The sequence below is a fragment of the Callionymus lyra genome, chromosome 1 (assembly GCF_982586985.1).
Source record: "Callionymus lyra chromosome 1, fCalLyr1.hap1.1, whole genome shotgun sequence".
NCBI classification, from domain to species: domain Eukaryota; kingdom Metazoa; phylum Chordata; class Actinopteri; order Syngnathiformes; family Callionymidae; genus Callionymus; species Callionymus lyra.
Window position 1 is genome coordinate 2470865 of NC_141818.1, and position 20429 is coordinate 2491293.

At 38.7% G+C, this 20429-nt stretch overlaps 2 protein-coding genes across 3 annotated transcripts; both read left to right on the forward strand.

Moving 5' to 3' along the window:
• Positions 1-7092: 7092 nt before the first annotated feature.
• septin5a (septin 5a) lies at positions 7093-17666 on the forward strand. 2 transcript variants are annotated; one of them, XM_087788012.1, is made up of 11 exons: positions 7093-7312; positions 11152-11242; positions 11374-11460; positions 12589-12712; positions 12834-12968; positions 14600-14717; positions 14801-14902; positions 15575-15671; positions 15732-15867; positions 15934-16036; positions 16188-16512. In XM_087788012.1, the coding sequence occupies exons 1-11, from the start codon at positions 7238-7240 to the stop codon at positions 16233-16235; spliced, it is 1116 nt and encodes a 371-aa protein (XP_087644138.1). In that variant the 5' UTR covers positions 7093-7237; the 3' UTR covers positions 16236-16512. The 2 variants fall into 2 exon arrangements, with proteins under 2 accessions (XP_087644138.1, XP_087644133.1); XM_087788007.1 differs by lacking the exon at positions 16188-16512 and adding an exon at positions 17099-17666 and having other exon boundaries at positions 7095-7312.
• Positions 17667-18175: 509 nt separating this feature from the next.
• gp1bb (glycoprotein Ib platelet subunit beta) lies at positions 18176-20370 on the forward strand. Its single transcript, XM_087788014.1, has 2 exons — positions 18176-18246; positions 19539-20370. Exon 2 carries the CDS (start codon positions 19539-19541, stop codon positions 20166-20168), a length of 630 nt encoding a protein of 209 aa, XP_087644140.1. The 5' UTR covers positions 18176-18246; the 3' UTR covers positions 20169-20370.
• Positions 20371-20429: the final 59 nt, after the last annotated feature.

Genomic DNA, 20429 nt, shown 5'->3' on the forward strand with positions numbered 1-20429 from the left:
AACATCCATCCTCGCCCGCATCCTCTTTCCTATTTTTATTCCATCCTTGTTATTCTATCTTAGTTGACCCTGCTGGGCTGCCACACGAGCCTGCAGGGGAGGTGGCACCCCCACACCCTCCAGCCTCCCCCCTACACACTGACTCCCCCCCTCCCTCAGCTGTGGTCCTCCTCCCCCACACAGCATCCTCCACATGTGCGAGGGCTGACGGTGCGAGTGACTCGAGAGCTCGAGGCTCCTCCACTTTGACAGATGGCTGGAAGAAGAAGAAGAAAAAATAGATCATTTCTGCTCAGATCCTAGAGAGGAAATGAGGTCATGGCGTCGTCATTGAGCGGCGGAGAAAAAAAGCACAGTCAGCAGCAAACCACGTGACCAAGATGTGTGTCTTTTCTAAATATGTGGATCGAGCCTTGAGTTGAACTTGTATATCATGAGGAAATACTGAAAGAAATGAGCGTGAAATAGATAAATGTGCTGCTTTAAGACAGAAAAATGATGCAAAACGATATCAAATAGTTTTATTAAATATATATGAAGTAGTGATCAGTCAAGAAGGTCTTTTAATATGTGCATATATATGTCTTAATCTAATGTGTTTATATGTTTTTGTAAACTGCAGTTGAAACTCCCCAATGTTGCAATTATAAAAGGATCTTATGAAGCTGTAATATTATTATATACAATTATACTTGTTACATTATAATTGATACTGTTTGAAAACCTACATGAATGAATATTTATATAATTTAAAAATATATATATTTGTATCAGAAACACTGCTTTTAAACTATAATAAATCAACAGTACAAATACAAATACTCATTTAAATTAAATAATAGATACTTTTGAATCCAAAAACGTTAACATATAACAATTTGAAGTTGTTTTCTAAAGGGTTTTTAGTGTATTTGCATCATTTTACTGCTTGGTACGTTGATGTTCCTTAAAATAAGAACCGACAACTGTGTGTCACTTTGGCAAAAGGTCTTTAATTCTCACTGTAAGTCACAATAAATGTGCAAATATCAGAAACTACAAGTTTCTTTTAATGCATATATATAACTGTAGGTTAGATCGTGTGCGTTCTGATGAACTAGCCACCTTTCCAGGGTGTCCCCGGCATGTCGCTTAGCTGGAAGAGACATAAATGCAGGAGATTGTTGTACAGTATTTTTTCACTGTGAGAACAGATGATCTGATGAGGTTATATAATGACGCGTCACATGACTGCACGAGCCGCAAAATCCTCCCGGGAGGTTTGTTTCAGCTGCTGGTTCTTTATCCTCCGGTTCCTCCCGGTCACTGTCGGCCGCTTTAAGCCGGTCACGCCGATTCTCCTTTAAAATTCTCTGACCCGGTCACATGACTCGTGCGTTTGTCGTGGAGCTTCACCTTTGACGATCGTTTCTTTATTTTCTCTCACAAGTCTTTAAACTTTATCGCTTCGCATGTTCACGCTGTTACCAGGCAACACTCTGGTGGGTGGACCAGGAGTTCTGACCCGAACGGTCCTGCTCGCGGGCGTACGTGGGTGCGTGTGCGCCCACATGTGGTCGTGTGTGGATCCATCTCAGAGGTTCTGTCCAATAAACAAGACTGGAAAAGAAAATAATACGATTAAAGTTCTTCTGAGCTTCTCTTTGCACCTTGATTTGCTGATGATGTAGTGATTTTCTGGTGAGAGTTAGACGGGACCCTTTAAAAGAGTTGTGGATCCAGATGGTACTCCAGATCCAGATTAATTGAATAATATGTTCCTTGTTATCAATATTTCCTAAGAATTCAATTGAGTTGTTTCACTGAAGGACGTAGAGAGAAAACCGAGACGTAACTAGCGGCGACCGATGGTTCTGTCCATCAATAAGTGATGATCAGACTTGTCCATTGACTTATTGATCTCTTCGACTGAGTGTGTGTCTTTTCGGTCACACACACACTCTCGCCACCACAGATGGAACGACTTGCTAGCACCAGCTGCTCAGCAGGCACCGGCTCGTCTCTGCAAGTCTAGAGACGACTTCAACCCCCTTTTGTTTTTGTGTCTTAAGAGGGTTTCGGGGTTCCCTGGTGGGACTCTGGACGAGTTTTTTTATGGCAGATTTTTGAGAATCTGATAGAAGCTGACAACTGAACTCCTGTAATCTAGGGTGAATCTAGTAAATTAGGGTGTTTTGATGGCAAGAGGTTGAAGAAATAATGATAAATGTTTGATTGTTGGATCCACTAATGTATGATGGAGACGTTGATACATCGCGATGTCTACAGTATCACAACACCAGAGTCAAGTACTGGACAATACTACACATATATACTTGTTACTACACTATCACAACACCAGAGTCAAGTACTGGACAATACTACACATATATACTTGTTACTACACTATCACAACACCAGAGTCAAGTACTGGACAATACTACACATATATACTTGTTACTACACTATCACAACACCAGAGTCAAGTACTGGACAATACTACACATATATACTTGTTACTACACTATCACAACACCAGAGTCAAGTACTGGACAATACTACACATATATACTTGTTACTACACTATCACAACACCAGAGTCAAGTACTCGACAATACTACACATATATACTTGTTACTACACTATCACAACACCAGAGTCAAGTACTGGACAATACTACACATATATTGCTCTGCTGTTGTTTAAACCGAATTTCCCCTCGCGGGACAAATAAAGGATTTCTGATTCTGATATACTTGTTACTACAGTATCACGATATATCGTTGTATTGTGATCCGTATCATATCCACAGTTTCTTGACAATACACAACTCTTCTGTTGTTATTTTAAGTAATTGAGCTCCTGAAATATCTTTTTAAAAAGTTTCCGTTTGGATTTCTAATATGATTTGTTGTGCATTGGTGTGTGTGTGTGTGTGTGTGTGTGTGTGTGTGTGTGTGTGTGTGTGTGTGTGTGTGTGTGTGTGTGTGTGTGTGTGTGTGTGTGCTTCTTGGAAGTGTCATTGGCTGCTGGGATCTTTGTGTGAGCGTTTCTTTCAAAGTCATGAATCTGAACAAATAAGAGGAAGAACACGCTGACTTGTGGTGTGAAGTCAGTGTTGAGAAAAGAACCGCAGGAGACGTGCATGTCCGACAGAATGATGATGATGATGATGATGAAGATGATGAACATGATGATGATGATGATGATGATGATGAAGATGATGATGATGATGACGATGACGATGACGATGACGATGATGAAGATGATGATGATGATGATGATGAAGATGGTGATGATGAACATGATGATGATGATGATGAAGATGATGATGATGATGATGATGATAATGATGATGATGAAGATGATGATGATGATGAAGATGATGATGATGATGATGATGATGAAGATGATGATGAAGATGATGATGATGATGATGATGATGATGATGATGAAGATGATGATGATGATGATGATGATGAAGATGATGATGATGATGAAGATGATGATGATGATGATGAAGATGATGATGAAGATGATGATGATGATGATGATGATGATGATGAAGATGATGATGAAGATGATGATGATGATGATGATGATGATGATGAAAACGTTACATCCATCATGAGAGCGCTTCCTGTCTGGTTGTTGGTTTTCATCCGAGCATTAGCAGAAACGTGAGCCGCTAAACTCCCCAGAAGTGTTGAAACAGGAAGTTGACGAGGGTCAGTGTGGTAAACACTCCAGGTGGCTCTTCTGAGAGGGAAGTCTGCACAACCTCAAGGTTTCAAAATACAATATCTCGTATGTTATACTCCTGTTATCTTTAGCTGGTAAAATAGGGGGTTTGGAAGGCATTTATGGAGCTAATATTTTTTTTTTTTATTGCTCGATCCATGTTTTTGTTGCCATGTAACATCAAATCACTGATATATTGCAATATTGTTTCACGGTATTGTGTATCGATAACACAAAACTCTTTTAAAACACTCTTATGTTAACTTATATTTCACTAAACTCGGTATACGGTAAAATAATTCTAATTACTATTAACAATTAACTTGCACATATTCTGAGCATTTGTTCATTTTTGTGTTGCAATTAACCTCATGCCATTAGATGGCAGCAGTCCTTACGTTCTCCGCAGCTCAAGGAACAATTATGTACTGAGGACGAGAGGATACAGTGACTCCAGCAGCTTTTAAAGCTGATGTTTGGACATATTTTGGTTTCAAAACAAATGATAGCAGTTACGACTTACAATACGGAATACAATATCTCTTTTTTTAATAATTTAATAATATAGTTAATGTAGATTTTAGTGTAAGAGAATACTCTTCTCTTCGTTGTTTGTCTTCCTCTTCTGAACGTGTAAAAGAAAAGACACTACTGGAATCAAATGCTATTAAAAGATATTTAAAAAAGAATTAAGGTATAACAAAAACATTTGGGAATAAAATAACATTTCAATATATAGTGAAAATGAGTTTATAAATTGGGAAGAGTTTGTAGAACTATTGAATTTGTGATCAAATAAATTGACGATATTTATTATATATTAATATCGTTACCATTGAAAAACAATACAGGAACAACTATTCAATAAATGAAAGTAGATGATAATAATGATGAAGTACATTAACAGAACTTGTTTTCTTTTTTACAGAAATTGATTTTCAATAAACATTTTTTTTATATTATCAGAAAAACTGATTTTATGAAAATAATAGTTTAATATAATATGTGTGTTCTTTTGCATAATAATAATAATAATAATACATTTTATTTAAAAGCACCTTTAAAAAAAAACTCAAGGTCGCTTCACACAAACCAACAACAAAATAACACAATAAAATAACATCAGGAGAGAAATGTTACCAATAAACTTGATGCTTTAAATGGAAAATATTAAGACGATGGAATGAAAGTTCATTATTGTTTTAGAAATACTGTCATGGATGAGTTTATTTTTGTTTACTAAGGTTTGAGAACCACTGGTCTATGTCTGGCTCTTGTGCAGCTTTTGTTGTTGATCCTCTAGAAACATCTTCTGATAAATAACTTAAATTACAATTTATTGGTTAATTACTGGATTCTTAAAAATGAAATCTGAGTCACAAACATCTTTTTCTCGTGGCTTTTCTTGCTTCTTAGCAACTTGTGCTCAAGTATTTATGACCTTGGACCGGGGCCCCCCTCGCACAGTTTGAGGGGTCCACTGAAAGGAAAAGACAGAGACCCCAGTGTTTGTCTTGATGCTCCACTTTTAGTCTTAAAATAATTCTCTGTTAATGACCCAACAATCAGATGTGGTCACTTCCTGTTTCCACACTAGTGTTGACATGGTGTGTTTTCATTTCACCTTTTTTAACCTCAGTGTGTGTGTGAGGGAGCGGCAGCTGGTCTTAAAGAAAAACCGAGAGTTTGGGGGGTCAGGGAGGGGGTTCAGGTTTACTCACTGGGCTATTGTTATATTAGGACATCTGCTCAATTGACCCGTATACACACACACACACGCCCGACACCCCTCAAACACACCCGAGCGAGCTAATCTTCTGACGTGAGCCAATCAGACCTTTGAAGGCCCAGAAACCATCTCTCGCGAGAACAAGCTCGTTTACATAATAATAATAATAATCCTAATAATCCTGATTCAATATCTGATGTTCAGAAACTAAAAATACATTTAATCTTTTTTTTTAAATCATCTTTTGAAACCAGAACATAATAATATACTTGAAATTATACTGAAAATACGTTTTCATTCTTACATTAAAATCCTCTCCACGTTTCTATTTTCTTTTAAATATATTTAGCGGTATTTAAATATGTTAAATGCGTCACGTGGATTTTGTCTCCCTCTGGCGGTGCGAGTGGAACTGCAGCGTCTGTACGTGGCATCACATCTGGGTGTGTCTGCTCTTTAAAAGAAAAGAAGGAAAATCTTTTATTTCAAAGTGCTGCCCACATCATATACATGACACACACACACACACACACACACACACACACACACACACACACACACACACATCTGGAAGCAATCGTGCTTCTCTTCACCTCCACACACGCACGAAGAAACCAGAGCCGATCACGTGATCTTTATTTACGTTTCAGTCTAGACGCCTTGAATAGAAACATAAAGAAACTTTTGAATTCATCTAATAGTTTGAGGCTCAGTTCTGGTGTCACTTTACAGTAAAACATTATTTATGATTTAAGGAAAGAATGTGCGATCTTCGATACTAATAAAAAGAACGTAATTTTACAAGTTAACTAACTTAAAAAAAACATTTTAGGAGATGTTCGGTTCAAATATTGAATCACATTTCATAATGTAAACAAATACAATCTTATAATAAAATAATATTAAATAATGAAAAGTTAGAAAATATGAACGTAAATAAAAGTGTAAATGGACTTTTACTATTGAAATATTCATAATAATTAACGAGAATCTGAAATTTAATATTAAACAGGTTATACGTTTTTTTTTAAATAGCATTAATTGTGAATTGTTCTTGCAATCTAATCTAATTATATGATCAAAATAAAACAATTCTTGTTGTTTTTTTTCAGAACAATTCACCAACATAAGCTATGTCGCCAAATATGTGACATTTTTCCTTTTCTGATTACAATGCATTGCAAATAAGTCTTAATTTATTCGTTTTATCAAAGAAAAATGTATAATAATTAACAGCAATTCAAATTTGAATACAGAAAAAACAGTGTAAAGTTACTTAATGTACAAAAGTTGCATCAAATGTGAATGAATCTTGTATTATATCATTAAAAATTAAGCATATGATGATTATTTAATACCGTAAACTCATTTTCTAATTCCCTGCAATCTTCTCTAATGATGTCATTTCCAACATGGACGCTCAGATTGACACTTCTGATCATCTCAGGTCTGAACCTGCAGACGTGCGTCGTGTTCCGACAGGTTCTCTCTTTCTTTTTTTTTGTTTTGCATCTTTTCCCGCTGAGGTCGACAAACTCTCTCCGTAACATTCTCTCCGTCACTGGAGGGGGAGGGACGGCCCAGTCAATGAAGCCTTTCTCCTCCTTCCTCCCTCGCTTCCTCCCTCAAAAAACTGCGACTCTCCCTCTCTTTCCCCCCTCGTTTCCCTGGCGCTCTCCTCGAGGATTCCTGTCTACCTGTCCGGGCAGAGGAGGAGAAGGAGGATCAGACGAGGGTAGGAACGAGGGGCGAGAGATCTAGTGGAGAGAGCAGTGTTTGTGCCGGAGGATGGATGCCATCATGCTGCAGGAGAAACTGGTGGAGCGTCTGTTGTGCCCACGAGTCAGGACCGCCAGGCAGAAGGTAAAAAAAAAACCTGGATTTCAGAAGAGAGAGAGAAACTTTAGCTGCCGATGGATGGATTTTTGACCTTTGGGTCACAAGTTTGTTTATTTACTTTGGTGCAGATGATCCTTCATCATCTCCTCCTCCGTTGAAGATCCTCGTAGCACGGTCTTTGTTAGAAGCTACTCGATCATAATAGGTTGTAATCTGTCAATCACAAGAGACTCCTGATGATGTCATAAAAACAACCGTCGTCCATTCACGGCCCTTCAGCACATTTCATGCAGGAGTCCAATGAAAAAAGAGAAAGATGCTAGTTTTGATGCTAATTCGCTAATAGTGAAAACATCAAAGACGTTCTTTTTATCTGGTTGAAGATAAGCTTTTATTGTTCTGTACAAGATAACTCTCTATAGGACGACACAGTTTATATTGGCTTCATTATATGTGAAAAGTTAGGACACTCCCGTCATAAATTATATGCTTCTAAACAATGAGATTTTAAAAGTTGGAAGTATTTAAGTGATTGAGCGGGCGGAGGTGAAGAAGAGAGTGCAGCCGGGGTGGAGGGACCGCAGATGATGACAGTGTCATAGGACCAAGAGAAACAGTGTTGGGTTAAGAATGGATGAGAATAATAATTCAACCAATCAGGTCCATGGATGTGATAAAGGAAGGGCAGGTGTCAGTCAAAAAAGATGATGAGGATGTGTCAGGGCGAATAGAATGTGTTGCTATGGTAACCTAAAGGAAAATGACCAAAGCAGAAGATTATAAAAACATACACTAGTTAATAATAATCAATAACAATAATACATTATACACACATATATGTTATATATATATATGTTTGTGTCTTCTCTAAATGATAATGACACTGTAATAGTACTTTATCATTATAATTATATATCTTTTCTTGAAATGCAAACACGTCTACTTCAGTGTAACGTATATATATTTAAATCTTCTGCTCCATAATTTGCTGGGATTATTTTCTTATGCTCGACCAAACCCTGGAGCTCTATTTTTACCAGCGTTCAACTCCAACTGACACTCTGGGCCTCAGTGTGGACGGAGTCTTGTTTTCTCTGTGTGTGTGTGTGTGTGTGTGTGTGTGTGTGTGTGTGTGTGTGTGTGTGTGTGTGTGTGTGTGTGTGTGTGTGTGTGTGTGTGTGTGTGTGTGTGTGTGTCTGTTTGTGACCCTGTGTGTTTGTATCTGTGAGTGTCTGTGACTGTGTGTATTTGTTTGTGTCTGTGCGTCTCTGTGTGTTTATGGGTCTGTCTTTTTGTGTCTGTGTGTGTTTGTGTCTGTGTTAATGTGTATTTGTGTCTGTGTGGGCCTGTGCATATATGTCTGTTTTTTTGTGTCTCTGTGTGTGTTCGCTTATCTCTGTGTATTTGTGTGTGTCTGTGTCTTTGACTGTCTCTTTGTGTGTGAAGGTTTTTCTGTGTGTGTTTATCTGTGTCTTTGTTTGTGTGTGTGCGTGTGTTTGTTTGCCTGTGTGGTGTGTGTCTGCATTGCTGTGTCTGTATTTTTGTGTGTCTGTGTGTTAGTGTTTATGTGTGTGTCTTTGTGTGTTTTTTTTTGTTTGTGTCTGTGTGCGTGTGTGTGCAGGTGTTTGTGTCTATGTGTGCATGTGCGTTAGTGGTGTGTTTCTGTGTATGCTTGGGTCTGTGCCTATGTGTGTATTTGTATTTCTGTGTGTCTGTATCATTGTGTGTGTATGTATCCTTGTGTGTGTCTGTATCCTTGTGTGTATATATCCTTGTGTGTGTGTGTGTCTGTGTATCATTGTGTGTGTGTGTGTGTTATTTGTCTCCCCCGGCAGCAGAAATGCCAGTGACAAGTTATGACAACATGTTCGGATGCTGAGTGTGTTTGTTTTTGCTCTTTTTGGTTCTTCAGTCTCTTCAATGTTGCTACTGTGTGTGTGTGTGTGTGTGAGGTCCGTATGTGTGTGTCCGTGTGTGTGTGTCCTGCAGCTGACAAACCTGCAGTGTGTCTTCACGTCGGCGTGTGTGCAGCCGGGTGAAGGCGACGTTGTACCAGACGGTCCGTGGAGAACCTCAGCGAGCTGGGATTCTGTGGTCGTGTGTGTGTTTGTGTGTGTGTGTGATGTGGGGTGTGTGTGCGTGTGTGTGTGTGTGTGTGTGCGTGTGTGTGTGTGTGTGTGTGTGTGTGTGTGTGTGTGTGTGTGTGTGTGCGTGTGTGTGTGTGTGTGCGTGTGTGTGCGTGTGTGCGTGTGTGCGTGTGTGTGCGTGTGTGTGTGTGTGTGCGTGTGTGTGAGAAGCATCGAGTGGAAACTCTGAGAGTTTCTGCTCGTGTTTTTCCAGACGTTGAGCGTCAGATGTGGGATTTTTTTATTGGGGCAGGAATTCATTTGACTCCAGAAACAGTTGTCGGAGCGAGAAGGGAGTCGGGATGAGTGAGAGGAGAACATGAAGTGAGCGGGAAGGTCAACATCGTGACCTTGACAAGAACGTGTGAGACTTGAAGTACAGCTTGTAGGTTTCGCCTGTAACCCCGGGGAGCTGGGAACAGTTTCAGCTTTTCTCTTGTACAACTAGGACTCTTTAGTTTTATAGAGCAGTGACGTCAGCAGGGTGGTGGAGTTCATCCCCAGCTACCCAGGGTGAGAGGCTTGTAGTGCCCCGGAGAGGTCACCAGTCCATAAAAGATTCACACAAGTCTGAAAACCCTTATGAAACCCTTCATTTTTTGTTGGAGAATAAACTCAAAACAATATTGAGTACCTCGTAACAGCAAGTTTAACTTTTATTTATTTTAAGTCATTCAAGTTTTCCGTCAGAAAAAGGTCTCGGTTTTATATTAGAAAACTCTAATTATAGATGTTTATCAATTACATTTTTAAAATTGAAAATACACAACAAGAGAAAGTGTTACAGGGTGGTCAAGCTATTGATTAGCTTAGCTAGCAAGTATAGCATTCCTTTCAAAATGTCCTTCCGCTTGTTTTATTTACATTTATTTATTTATTTATTAAGTTTTACCATCATTTTCAATCTATTTTTCTTTGTCAGATCTGACATACTGTGTGTTGCAGGCTGGTAAAGTTCATTAGCTAAGCTAGCAAGTGTAGCATTTTTTTTTAAACGTTTCTCTTAACATAACAGTTAGTTACATAAAAGTACTTTTCAACTATCATTTTAAATCTCTTTTTTCCTGGTCAGGTCTTTCTTTTTGCTGCACCTTGCATAAGTTATAATATAAAGTGTGGTCACAATGTCATGTGCAGGATGGTAAAGCTATTGATAAGCTAAGCTAGCAAGTATAGCATTCCCTTACATTTTTCATTTTTTTGTTTTTTATTTATATATTAGGGTTGACAATGATTTTAAAATTATTTTTTCCTTGTCAGGTTTTTCTTTTGGCTTGACGGGTCCTCACACGGTAGTTATAATGTATAATGTGGCCCCACAAATGTAATGTAATTTAAAGCTATTAATAAGCTAACTTGAGCTAGCTAAGCTAGCAAGTATAGCATTGCTTCAAAATGTCCTTCCGTTTACATTACCGTTGGGAAAAAAACTTTTTTTGTAAGTTTGTAAGCCTGTCATGAAACTATAATCTTGTGACATAATTACACTTTTATTTTCATTAATTTCTTTCCTCGTCTACGATGTGTTGTGTAAAGTTAACTGACTTAAACAACGACCAAAAAGAACAAATAATTTGGGATTAAATTGAGCAGGAACTTGCCTGCTTAAGACCTCGGCTCCTGCACGGGTTGCAGTAGGCGTCTTGTGTTATCACTTAAAGAAACAGTGTCTTTGTAATAGATTTAAATTTGATTGAAGTGGCTGTGATTGACGGGTGGTTCTGTTCCGTCCTGCAGGAGAAACAGTACGTCGGGTTCGCGACTCTTCCCAACCAGGTGCACAGGAAGTCGGTGAAGAAAGGCTTCGACTTCACCCTGATGGTGGCGGGTCAGTGATCACGTGATGTCATGATGATGTCATGATGATGTCATGATGACGTCATGATTCTGCACAATCGTGTCGAGCCGAAGTGAAATCATAGTCTGACGATTCGTGAAAATGGCTCATGTGACCCTCAGGGGAGTCCGGCATGGGCAAGTCCACCCTGGTCAACAGCTTGTTCCTCACAGACCTCTACAAAGACAGGAAGTTACTGAACGCCGAGGGTGAGTGAAGTCATATCCTGGTCCAGACGCATCTTTTTGTTAGAAACAAACCCAACTCTTTTCGTTACAGACTTTAAAATAAATATAGTTGCGTAGAAATACATTAAATAGTCTGTGTTCAAGAAGAAAAATGTAAGTTTTCTGACACCTACTATATAAAAGAATAGCAGCTAGTTAGCTTAGGATATTAGCGTGCTAAGATTATCAGTATTATTATTATCAGTATTATCTTAAACCTTTAAAGTATATATTTTATTGAATATTGTTTTGGTTGTTTAAGCGATTTGTGACCCTGGTCTGGAAAAGCACTATATAAATATAAATGACTTACTTACTAAGATAGGGAGTTACTGTTAGCATGCTAATATTGCTAACAGTTGCTACAGTACTCTTTCGACTGTCCTACAATGAGGTTAGTGAAATGTTAAAATTATGTTTCATAGTTTCATTTATGAATTGAATGTGATTTCATTTAAGATTTCATTTTATTTTATTATACTGAATGTAAGTAAGTAAGTAATTTTTATTTAAATAGCGCTTTTCCAGACCAGGGTCACAAAGCACTTAAACAATCAAAACAATATTCAATAAAGTATATACTTTAAAGGGCAAGATAAGTAGATTGGTTTTGTTAGCTTACTTGTTTTTAGCTTCATAGACAGAAACACCTATAGATACTGATATCACATTCTGTTTGGACTTCCTGTTGAAAAAGGAAGTTATAAAACCTTAAAGAAACAAAAGAAAATCATTTATATTAACATGTTGTGTCAGTTTCATGACTGAGTTGAAACCCCTGATGATAAATGCTTGTTTATAAACAGGACGTTTTTAGTCATAAAGCAGATTTATTACGGACACTGTGGAATTGACATTGTTATTGTAGTGAAGGATCACTTTGAGGCTTCACAGATATTCCATCTCGTGTTTAAATCGATCCCTAAAATGATGACAAAAGCCAGACTGTCGTCGCTGCGCACACTTTCTCATCTGACCTACTTTCAGCCTCCGTCCTGCAGCCGTGAATCATAATCACATCAAAATGAATATGACGATAAAAACAGCTCAGAAATGACACAGACTTTTATTTAAAATAATTCAGTTTTATTGTCGTCTTCTCTCTTCCAGAGCGCATCAACCAAACGGTGGAGATCATCAAACACACGGTGGACATCGAGGAGAAGGGAGTGAAGCTCAAGCTGACCATCGTGGACACGCCCGGCTTCGGAGACGCTGTCAACAACAACGAGTGGTGAGCCGGAAGATTTACCCGTTTGCTTGATTTAACCTTCAGCTCCACTGTGTCTGGAGATGACGCTTGTGTGCTAACTAGTGTGTGTGTGTGTGTGTGTGTGTGTGTGTGTGTGTCGCAGCTGGAAGCCCATCACAGACTATATAGATCAGCAGTTCGAGCAGTACTTCAGAGACGAGAGTGGACTGAACAGAAAGAACATCCAGGACAACCGTGTTCACTGCTGCCTATACTTCATCCCTCCATTTGGTCACGGGTAAAAACACACACACACGAGCACACACACACATTATAATCTACACATATACAGGACGCATCCCTGCACACGGTACTGCATACATACATTTAAGTTTTATGTTGCCACCAAAACAGTGGATTTCCATGATGCCTTTTCTACACACTGCTTAACTTAGTGACGACAATACTGTATTTTAATGATATGTTGCTACGGCAAATGTGATCGCTAGAATCGGATGGCTGGGCGGCAAAGCATTATGGGAGCTTTTCAGGTCCGAGTACAAAATTGAATAGTCACTACTTCACGGATTCTGCTGAACAAGAGACGACTGTAGTTACATAAACTAGCTCAGACGATACACAATGATGATCCCTAACACACACACACTTATTTAAATGAACAAGCAAGCAAACACAGATGTTAAACACACATATAAAGGCACAAAAGCAGACTGAATGGCAAGTCAAGACAAAGATGTACACACACGACGCACACTTGCACTCGCACAAGATCCTAGAAGAACATGAATGAGCTATTCATAGACACACACACACAAACGCGACAATAAAACACACTGACACAGAGAGACACAAGAGCACACTGAGGGATAGATAAAGCACACAAATAAAACAGAAACACAAAGTTACACCCACGTGTGAATGTTGTAAATACTCGCACACAGACACGTTTACAAAAACATGAACGACCGATGACGCAAACAGGCCAACAATAGTCGCACAACTTTGAGTACACAAAAACAATCACACAAAGTCACAAATGAGATCATATGGTTAGCATTTGTCAGTCCAGGGGTTTCAAACTCAATCACACAAGAGGTCAACATTGTTAAGCACTCTTGGTCTAATTTTATATTTACCAAACTGTCTTGTGTGACAGTTGATTACCAACTCTTTGATTAAAAACACATAGGTGTGTGTGTGTGTGTGTGTGTGTGTGTGCAGGTAAATGTGTGTATGTTGGTGTTTTTGTGTGTTGTACGTGCAGGTAAATGTGTGTGTGTTGGTGTGTGTTGTGTGTGCAGGTAAATGTGTGTGTGTGTGTGCAGGTTAATGTGTGTGTGTGTGTTGTGTGTGCAGGTAAAGGTGTGTGTATGTGTGTTGTGTGTGCAGGTAAATGTGTGTATGTTGGTGTGTGTGTGTGTTGTGCGTACAGGTAAATGTGTGTGTGTTGTGTGTGCAGGTAAATGTGTGTATGTGTGTGTGTGTGTGCAGGTTAATGTGTGTGTGTGTGTTGTGTGTGCAGGTAAAGGTGTGTGTTTGTGTGTGTATGTGTGTGTGTGTGCAGGTTAATGTGTGTGTGTGTGTGTTGTGTGTGCAGGTAAAGGTGTGTGTTTGTGTGTGTATGTGTGTTGTGTGTGCAGGTAAATGTGTGTATGTGTGTTGTGCGTGCAGGTAAATGTGTGTGTGTTGGTGAGTGTGTGTTTGTTGTGCGTGCAGGTAAATGTGTGTGTGTTGTGACAGTTGGTGTGTCTGTGGACAGTTGTGTGCATCAAACTCAATCACACAAGTTACCAAACTGTCTTCAGCATCACTTCCTGTCAACATCTGTTTTACTTTTAATCAGCGACATCTTTGTAGTTCACAGTATCAACAAGAACATGAACTAAAGCTCAGTGTTTGTGTCGACAGGCTCCGGCCGGTGGACGTGGAGTTCATGAGAGCTCTTCACGAGAAGGTCAACATCATTCCTCTCATCGCCAAAGCCGACTGTCTCACTCCCAACGAGATCAAGAAGCTGAAGGACAGAGTGAGTCGAGCGTCTCACCCCACAGAATGTCTCACCCCACAGAACGTCGTCTCACCCCCCTAACCTGCGAACCATCCCTGCAGATACGAGAGGAGATCGACAAGTTCGGGATCAAAGTTTACCAGTTTCCCGAGTGCGACTCCGACGAGGATGAAGAGTTTAAACAGCTGGACAAGGAACTGAAGGTCAGACATAGTAGCTTAGCATAGCATAGCTACAAACATTTTCTTAATTATCATTTTTTAATCATAACATTATGAAACTTTAGGTCAAACTCATATATAAAATAATGTGTAGTTTGTACAATTTTAACCAGCTAGTTCTGTTTTTTATTTCTTAGCATTTTAGCATGCTAATCTAGGATGCTAGCGTTAGCATGCTAACCATGCTAAGAGCTGCTACATGACTTTTTGTCTTAAAATAAGATTTGCTTAAAATGCTGTTTCATTTTCCATGGTTTTAGTAGTTTAATGGCATTAATTAATTTTATGTGTGATTTAGCTTGAAAAAAATAAAAACTTTAATCATACTTTCTGAATAAAGATTGTTTTAGTTAGCTTAGCTTCTTACGCAGAAACACATGAAAACATCTAAAAGTAGGAAGAATCCGAGGCATTGAACTCTGATTTTACTATTTATAGAAAATAAACTGTTGTTTGTAGCAGCAAAGCTTTATTATCCACCTTTAAAGTCACATTTTGTTATCCTTAGTGGGAACAAAATGGCTGCCAAACAAACTGTCGGGTTCACAGACAGGTGTTTGTTAGAAGTGATAAGAATCTGCTGCAGATCAAATCTCGACGTGGGAATGAAAACACGCTCAGTCAGCTTTCATTCACACGGGTGTGTTTTGTCAGGAGTGCACGCCCTTCGCCGTGATCGGCAGCAACACGGTGGTGGAGGCTCGTGGTCAGCGGGTCCGAGGGCGACTGTACCCCTGGGGCATCGTGGAAGGTACTGCAAGAGAAGTTCTGTTAAAAAAATAAGGTTTTTAAAGCACCACATCCATTCCAGTGGAGAACCAGTCCCACTGTGACTTCGTGAAGCTGAGGAACATGCTGATCCGCTCGCACATGCACGACCTGAAGGACGTGACCTGCGACGTGCACTACGAGAACTACAGAGCTCAGTGCATCCAGGAGATGACCAGGTGAGCTCGGGTCTCTGCGGGTCACCAAGGACCGGTTCTGATCCGTCCCCGTCTTTCCTCTCGCAGTAAACTGGCTCAGGACAACCGCATGGAGAGCCCCATCCCCATCCTGCCGCTGTCCACCCCGGACGCCGACACCGAGAAGCTCATCAAGAAGAAAGACGAGGAAGTAAGTGAACGAATCTGTGTTTTCGCTCGAGGAACATGGAGATCTGAAGGAGGAAATGAATCCATTTAAGCTTCGACATTCCTTTTATGCTTGAGTTTACTCCGGGAGCTCCGGTTTCCTCCCCTCCGTCAGCAAGTGTTTGTTTTGATAGTATGCAGGGAGGAGAGAGAGACAGGCCTGGCTCAACAGACTCAGATAAGAGGAGGAAGAGAAGGAAGGTGTAGAGAGAGAGAGAAGTGAGAGACTGAGGTGAGGAGAGGAAAGATGAGCAGCAGCATCTGTTAGTGTCACAACACAACACATATGTGGAATACAATAAATTAAATGAATACAAATCAATCAAGTAGATTAAATATGTATATTATTATATCATTACGTCCGAGGCCATTTAACCAGGAGGTGCAGGATCTGGTGTCGGAATCACAACTCATTCAAAGAGCCTCTTAAATGTTCATTTATGGATCTTATTATACATGTGTGTGTTTGTTTTACCCACAATACATCACCACATTTTAAGATGAGATAAATCTTTATTCGACATTTGTTTCGTCACAATTGCAAAAAAAACTTAACGGTATATATAGATATATATATATTTACATTTACATTTACATTTACATTTACATTTATATGTATATTTATATAATTATATTTATATATTTATATGTATATATATATATATATATATATATATATATATATCTTTATATATTTTTCTATGGAAATAAAGACGTGTAAATATGTCATGATAATATAGAAAAGTAGGCCAAACGGTACAAGGAAAAATAATTAAATTGCTATAAAATAAGTTTATAAAAAACATTAAATAATTCAATAAAACATTTTGCATAAAATAAATAACAGAAATTAAAAAGTAATTGATATAATGTATAGTTAGGTTATTTTTCATTTAGTTTAAGGAAGAAGAAATGGTCACAAAAGTTTAAAAAAAACAACTTTAACAGTATAATCGGTAAGATTTAAGTTCCACTCGGAGCTCCTGAGGGCCACACTACACTCTGGCTGAGGAACATCAGGTAACATTTGCACCTGTGTCTGCAGCTGAAGAGGATGCAGGAGATGCTCACCAAGATGCAGCAGCAGATGCACGACAAGGAGCAGTGACCTGTCCCCCCCCTCTGAACGACAGCGCCACCTGCTGGGTGGAGGTCGTGTGTGACGTCAGTGGCTCTTCAGTTTGGTGCTTTGTAAAGTCGGTCCTCCTCCCTCGCGCTGGTCCAACGGAAATAATATAAATGCCTAATTTAAACTCTGTGTCTAATTTATGATCCTCCAATGCTAAACCTTTTTTTAAAAAAATATATATATTTTGTCTTTTACCAGTTGGTTTTATTTACACTTTTATTTTTGTCTTTCATTCGTCGTCTCTCCGTCCACACGATGTTTATTTTTTTATAACGATTAACACTCCTGACCTTTTCTATCTGCTGTCGAGCCGCGAACGCACTTCAATGTGAACATGACGCATCAACTCTTTCTACGCTTTCTATCAACTCGTGCTTCGTGACGTCGACTCTTCAAAGCGTCTCCTTGGAAGATCCTCCAGGGACTGGAGAGAAGGTCCGTGTTTTGTCTGGTTGTGTGTCCAATAAACGTGTGTGATTCTTCACCGTGTGTGTTGTTGTTGTTGTTGACCTTGATAAGCTTCTGAACTCGTCGTTATCAGCAGCGACCAGTCCTCACGACACAACTCCTCATGTGTCAATCATCAACAGGAAGTTGGGTTTTTTGGGAAATGATCACAAAATATTTCATGTTTTTCTTTGAATGCAGCTTTTGTGTGTGACGCCCTTATATGGTCACATGTTGCATGTTTTAGTTTTGAAACTTTTAATTAGCAAAACAAACTTTTAAGAGTCAAAAGAGAATCACTTAAAAGTGTTTGAAGTCAAGCCAAGAAATACAAATGTGTGTGTGTGTGTGTGTGTGTGTGTGACAATGTTGTGTTAAAATTATTCATATTGATTTTATATATTTCTATAGCTTATAACATTAATTCACTTTTTTTTTCTGCTGCCGTACCAACTCTGTGTAAATTAATTTGGGAGAAAATTTTGTGAGTGTGTGTGTGTGTGTTTGTGTGCGCATGTGTGTGTTTTGGTTCATTTCTCTTTATCATTTCACACCAGATATAACAGAAACAAACACGACCTGTCAGTTCAAAACGAGCAGATCACGCAGCACTCAAGGTAAAGCAGTTTAAATACTATTTAATACAGTACTATTTATTAAATTAACTTCATTTTTAAAATGATATTAAACATATATCTAATATATACATACAGGATATTTATGCATTTTTAAAAATTCGAAATAACTAAATGATGATGACAAATCTATAAAAGAAAGATTTGAATGACTTAATGTTAGTATAGAAATTGAGAAATGTAAATATGTCAGGATAATATAATGATGGGCAACATTTTTACCAAAGGAAACCCACATTAAATTGCAATTAAATTAGATATATATGTATTTTCTTTATTTTTTACATGTATTACATATTGAATTAAAAAAGAACGATAATTAAGATTAAAGAGAGATTAATTTAATTTCAAGTTCCGTCAGAAAATATAGTCACAAAAGGAAAAGCTTCAACACTAGTCAGGCTTTTCCTTAATTTTCTGGAACTCCTGTTGTGTTATCAGTTTTATCTTGACCTTTAAAGTATATACTTTATTGAGTATTGTTTTGATTGTTTAAGCGCTTCGTGACCCTGGTCTGGAAAAGCTCTATACAAATAAAAATGACTTACTTACCTGGTCAAATAAGTGTTTACTCTATTTATTGAATTAACTTCAGCTTTAAAATGATGTTTAAAAAAAATGAATGAATAAAATAATTGTGAAGTTTTTTGATGAATCATTCTGTGGCTGTGACGGGAAAACAAATGTAAAAACTCTTAAAACAAAATGATAAATTCTGAAACTAATTTGTAAACTCAAGTTAATAGTTTGTCAATTTGTTTTGCACTTCCAGGCCACCGTAGTATGTATAATGCTAAGTATTTACACAGCTTTTGTCCTAAATAATGTTATTTATTCATAGAATAGAATATATATCCACTAGAATCTTTGTACATATATTTTTTATTATTATTATTTTATTATTTTTAATGGAAAATAATACAAAGCCAAGATTACATCCAAATCATTACAGTAATAATATACTCTCAGTGTGGATAAAATAATAATAAAAATAACAAATTATTTCTGTTTCAAAGATGTGTCCTTAATAAACTGCAGGAAAAATACCTTTAATATCTTGTGTAAAAGTACATTTTACAGTTTGTACATCTATTCATTTTTCAGTGAATTTAATTTGTGTTAATAATGTTATTTTTGGAAAATAATCCTTTAAATTAGTTAGTTTATCCAATTTATTTTATTCATATTAATTTTGCTTCGACATTACTCCAACAATATCATTAAACGAAGTCATTAAAGTAGTAACTGATGATTTCTGTCGATCATGGCTGAAGATGAAGCGGCTCCTGTTGCTGTGTCAGCCCCTGTTGCTGTGTCAGCTCCTGGTCGTCGGGGGTCGAGCGTCCACGTGTCCCCGTCTCTGCACCTGTTCCGGGGGTCTGGTGGAGTGTAGCCGCCGCTCGCTCTCGTCCTCCTCTCTGCCCGCCAGCTTCCCCCCGGACACCCAGCAGCTCCGTCTCCACGACAACCGCCTGACCACGCTCCCCAACGGGCTCCTGGACAACCTGACGGAGCTGCACACGGTGACCCTCCACGGTAACCCCTGGTCCTGCGACTGCGGGATCCTGTACCTGCGGGCGTGGCTGCTGAGTCACCCGCCCCACCACACGCCCCACCAGGGGGTCAACTGCAGCTCCCCGCCCGGCCTGAGGGGCCGGCTGGTGGTCTACCTGAGCGAGGAGGAGCTGCTGGGCTCCTGCCACTACTGGTACTGCGACCTGGCTGTGGCCTCCCAGGTCAGCCTGCTGGTGTTCGTGCTCCTGCAGGGGGCGCTGTTGGCGGTGGTGGTGGTCTTCCTCAGGAGGTTCGAGAGGATGAGCAAGGAGGCGAGGAGGACCAGAGAGGATCTCACCGGAGGAGAGTTCGTCACCGAGAACGAGTATTCTCCTCTGAAGGACATGTGAAGAAGATTTGGATTATTTTAACTTAAATGTAACCATGTAATAGTTATTTTCATAAATGCTTGTTAAATATTCAATTTACTGTTTTCATATTTTTTTTTACGTTTTATTAAATATTCATTACATTTTTCTATTAACGTGAACAGTTTCACAAAATGTGTAATTACAATTTTGAGTTACTTAATAAAAAAAAGTCTTAATTCAAGTCTTATTTTTTATTTTTTTACTACCGATTTTCATCCCTCAAATAAATAAATATTTAAA

What these genes read in the sequence shown, in the direction of transcription:
- septin5a (XM_087788007.1), top strand. Translation starts at nt 7,238, where the DNA reads ATGGATGCCATCATGCTGCAGGAGAAACTGGTGGAGCGTCTGTTGTGC. An exon ending in GAAGTTACTGAACGCCGAGG is followed by an intron (nt 11,461 to 12,588) that starts GTGAGTGAAGTC and finishes TCTCTCTTCCAG; the next exon opens with AGCGCATCAACCAAACGGTG. An exon ending in TGCATCCAGGAGATGACCAG is followed by an intron (nt 15,868 to 15,933) that starts GTGAGCTCGGGT and finishes TTCCTCTCGCAG; the next exon opens with TAAACTGGCTCAGGACAACC.
- gp1bb (XM_087788014.1), top strand. Translation starts at nt 19,539, where the DNA reads ATGAAGCGGCTCCTGTTGCTGTGTCAGCCCCTGTTGCTGTGTCAGCTC.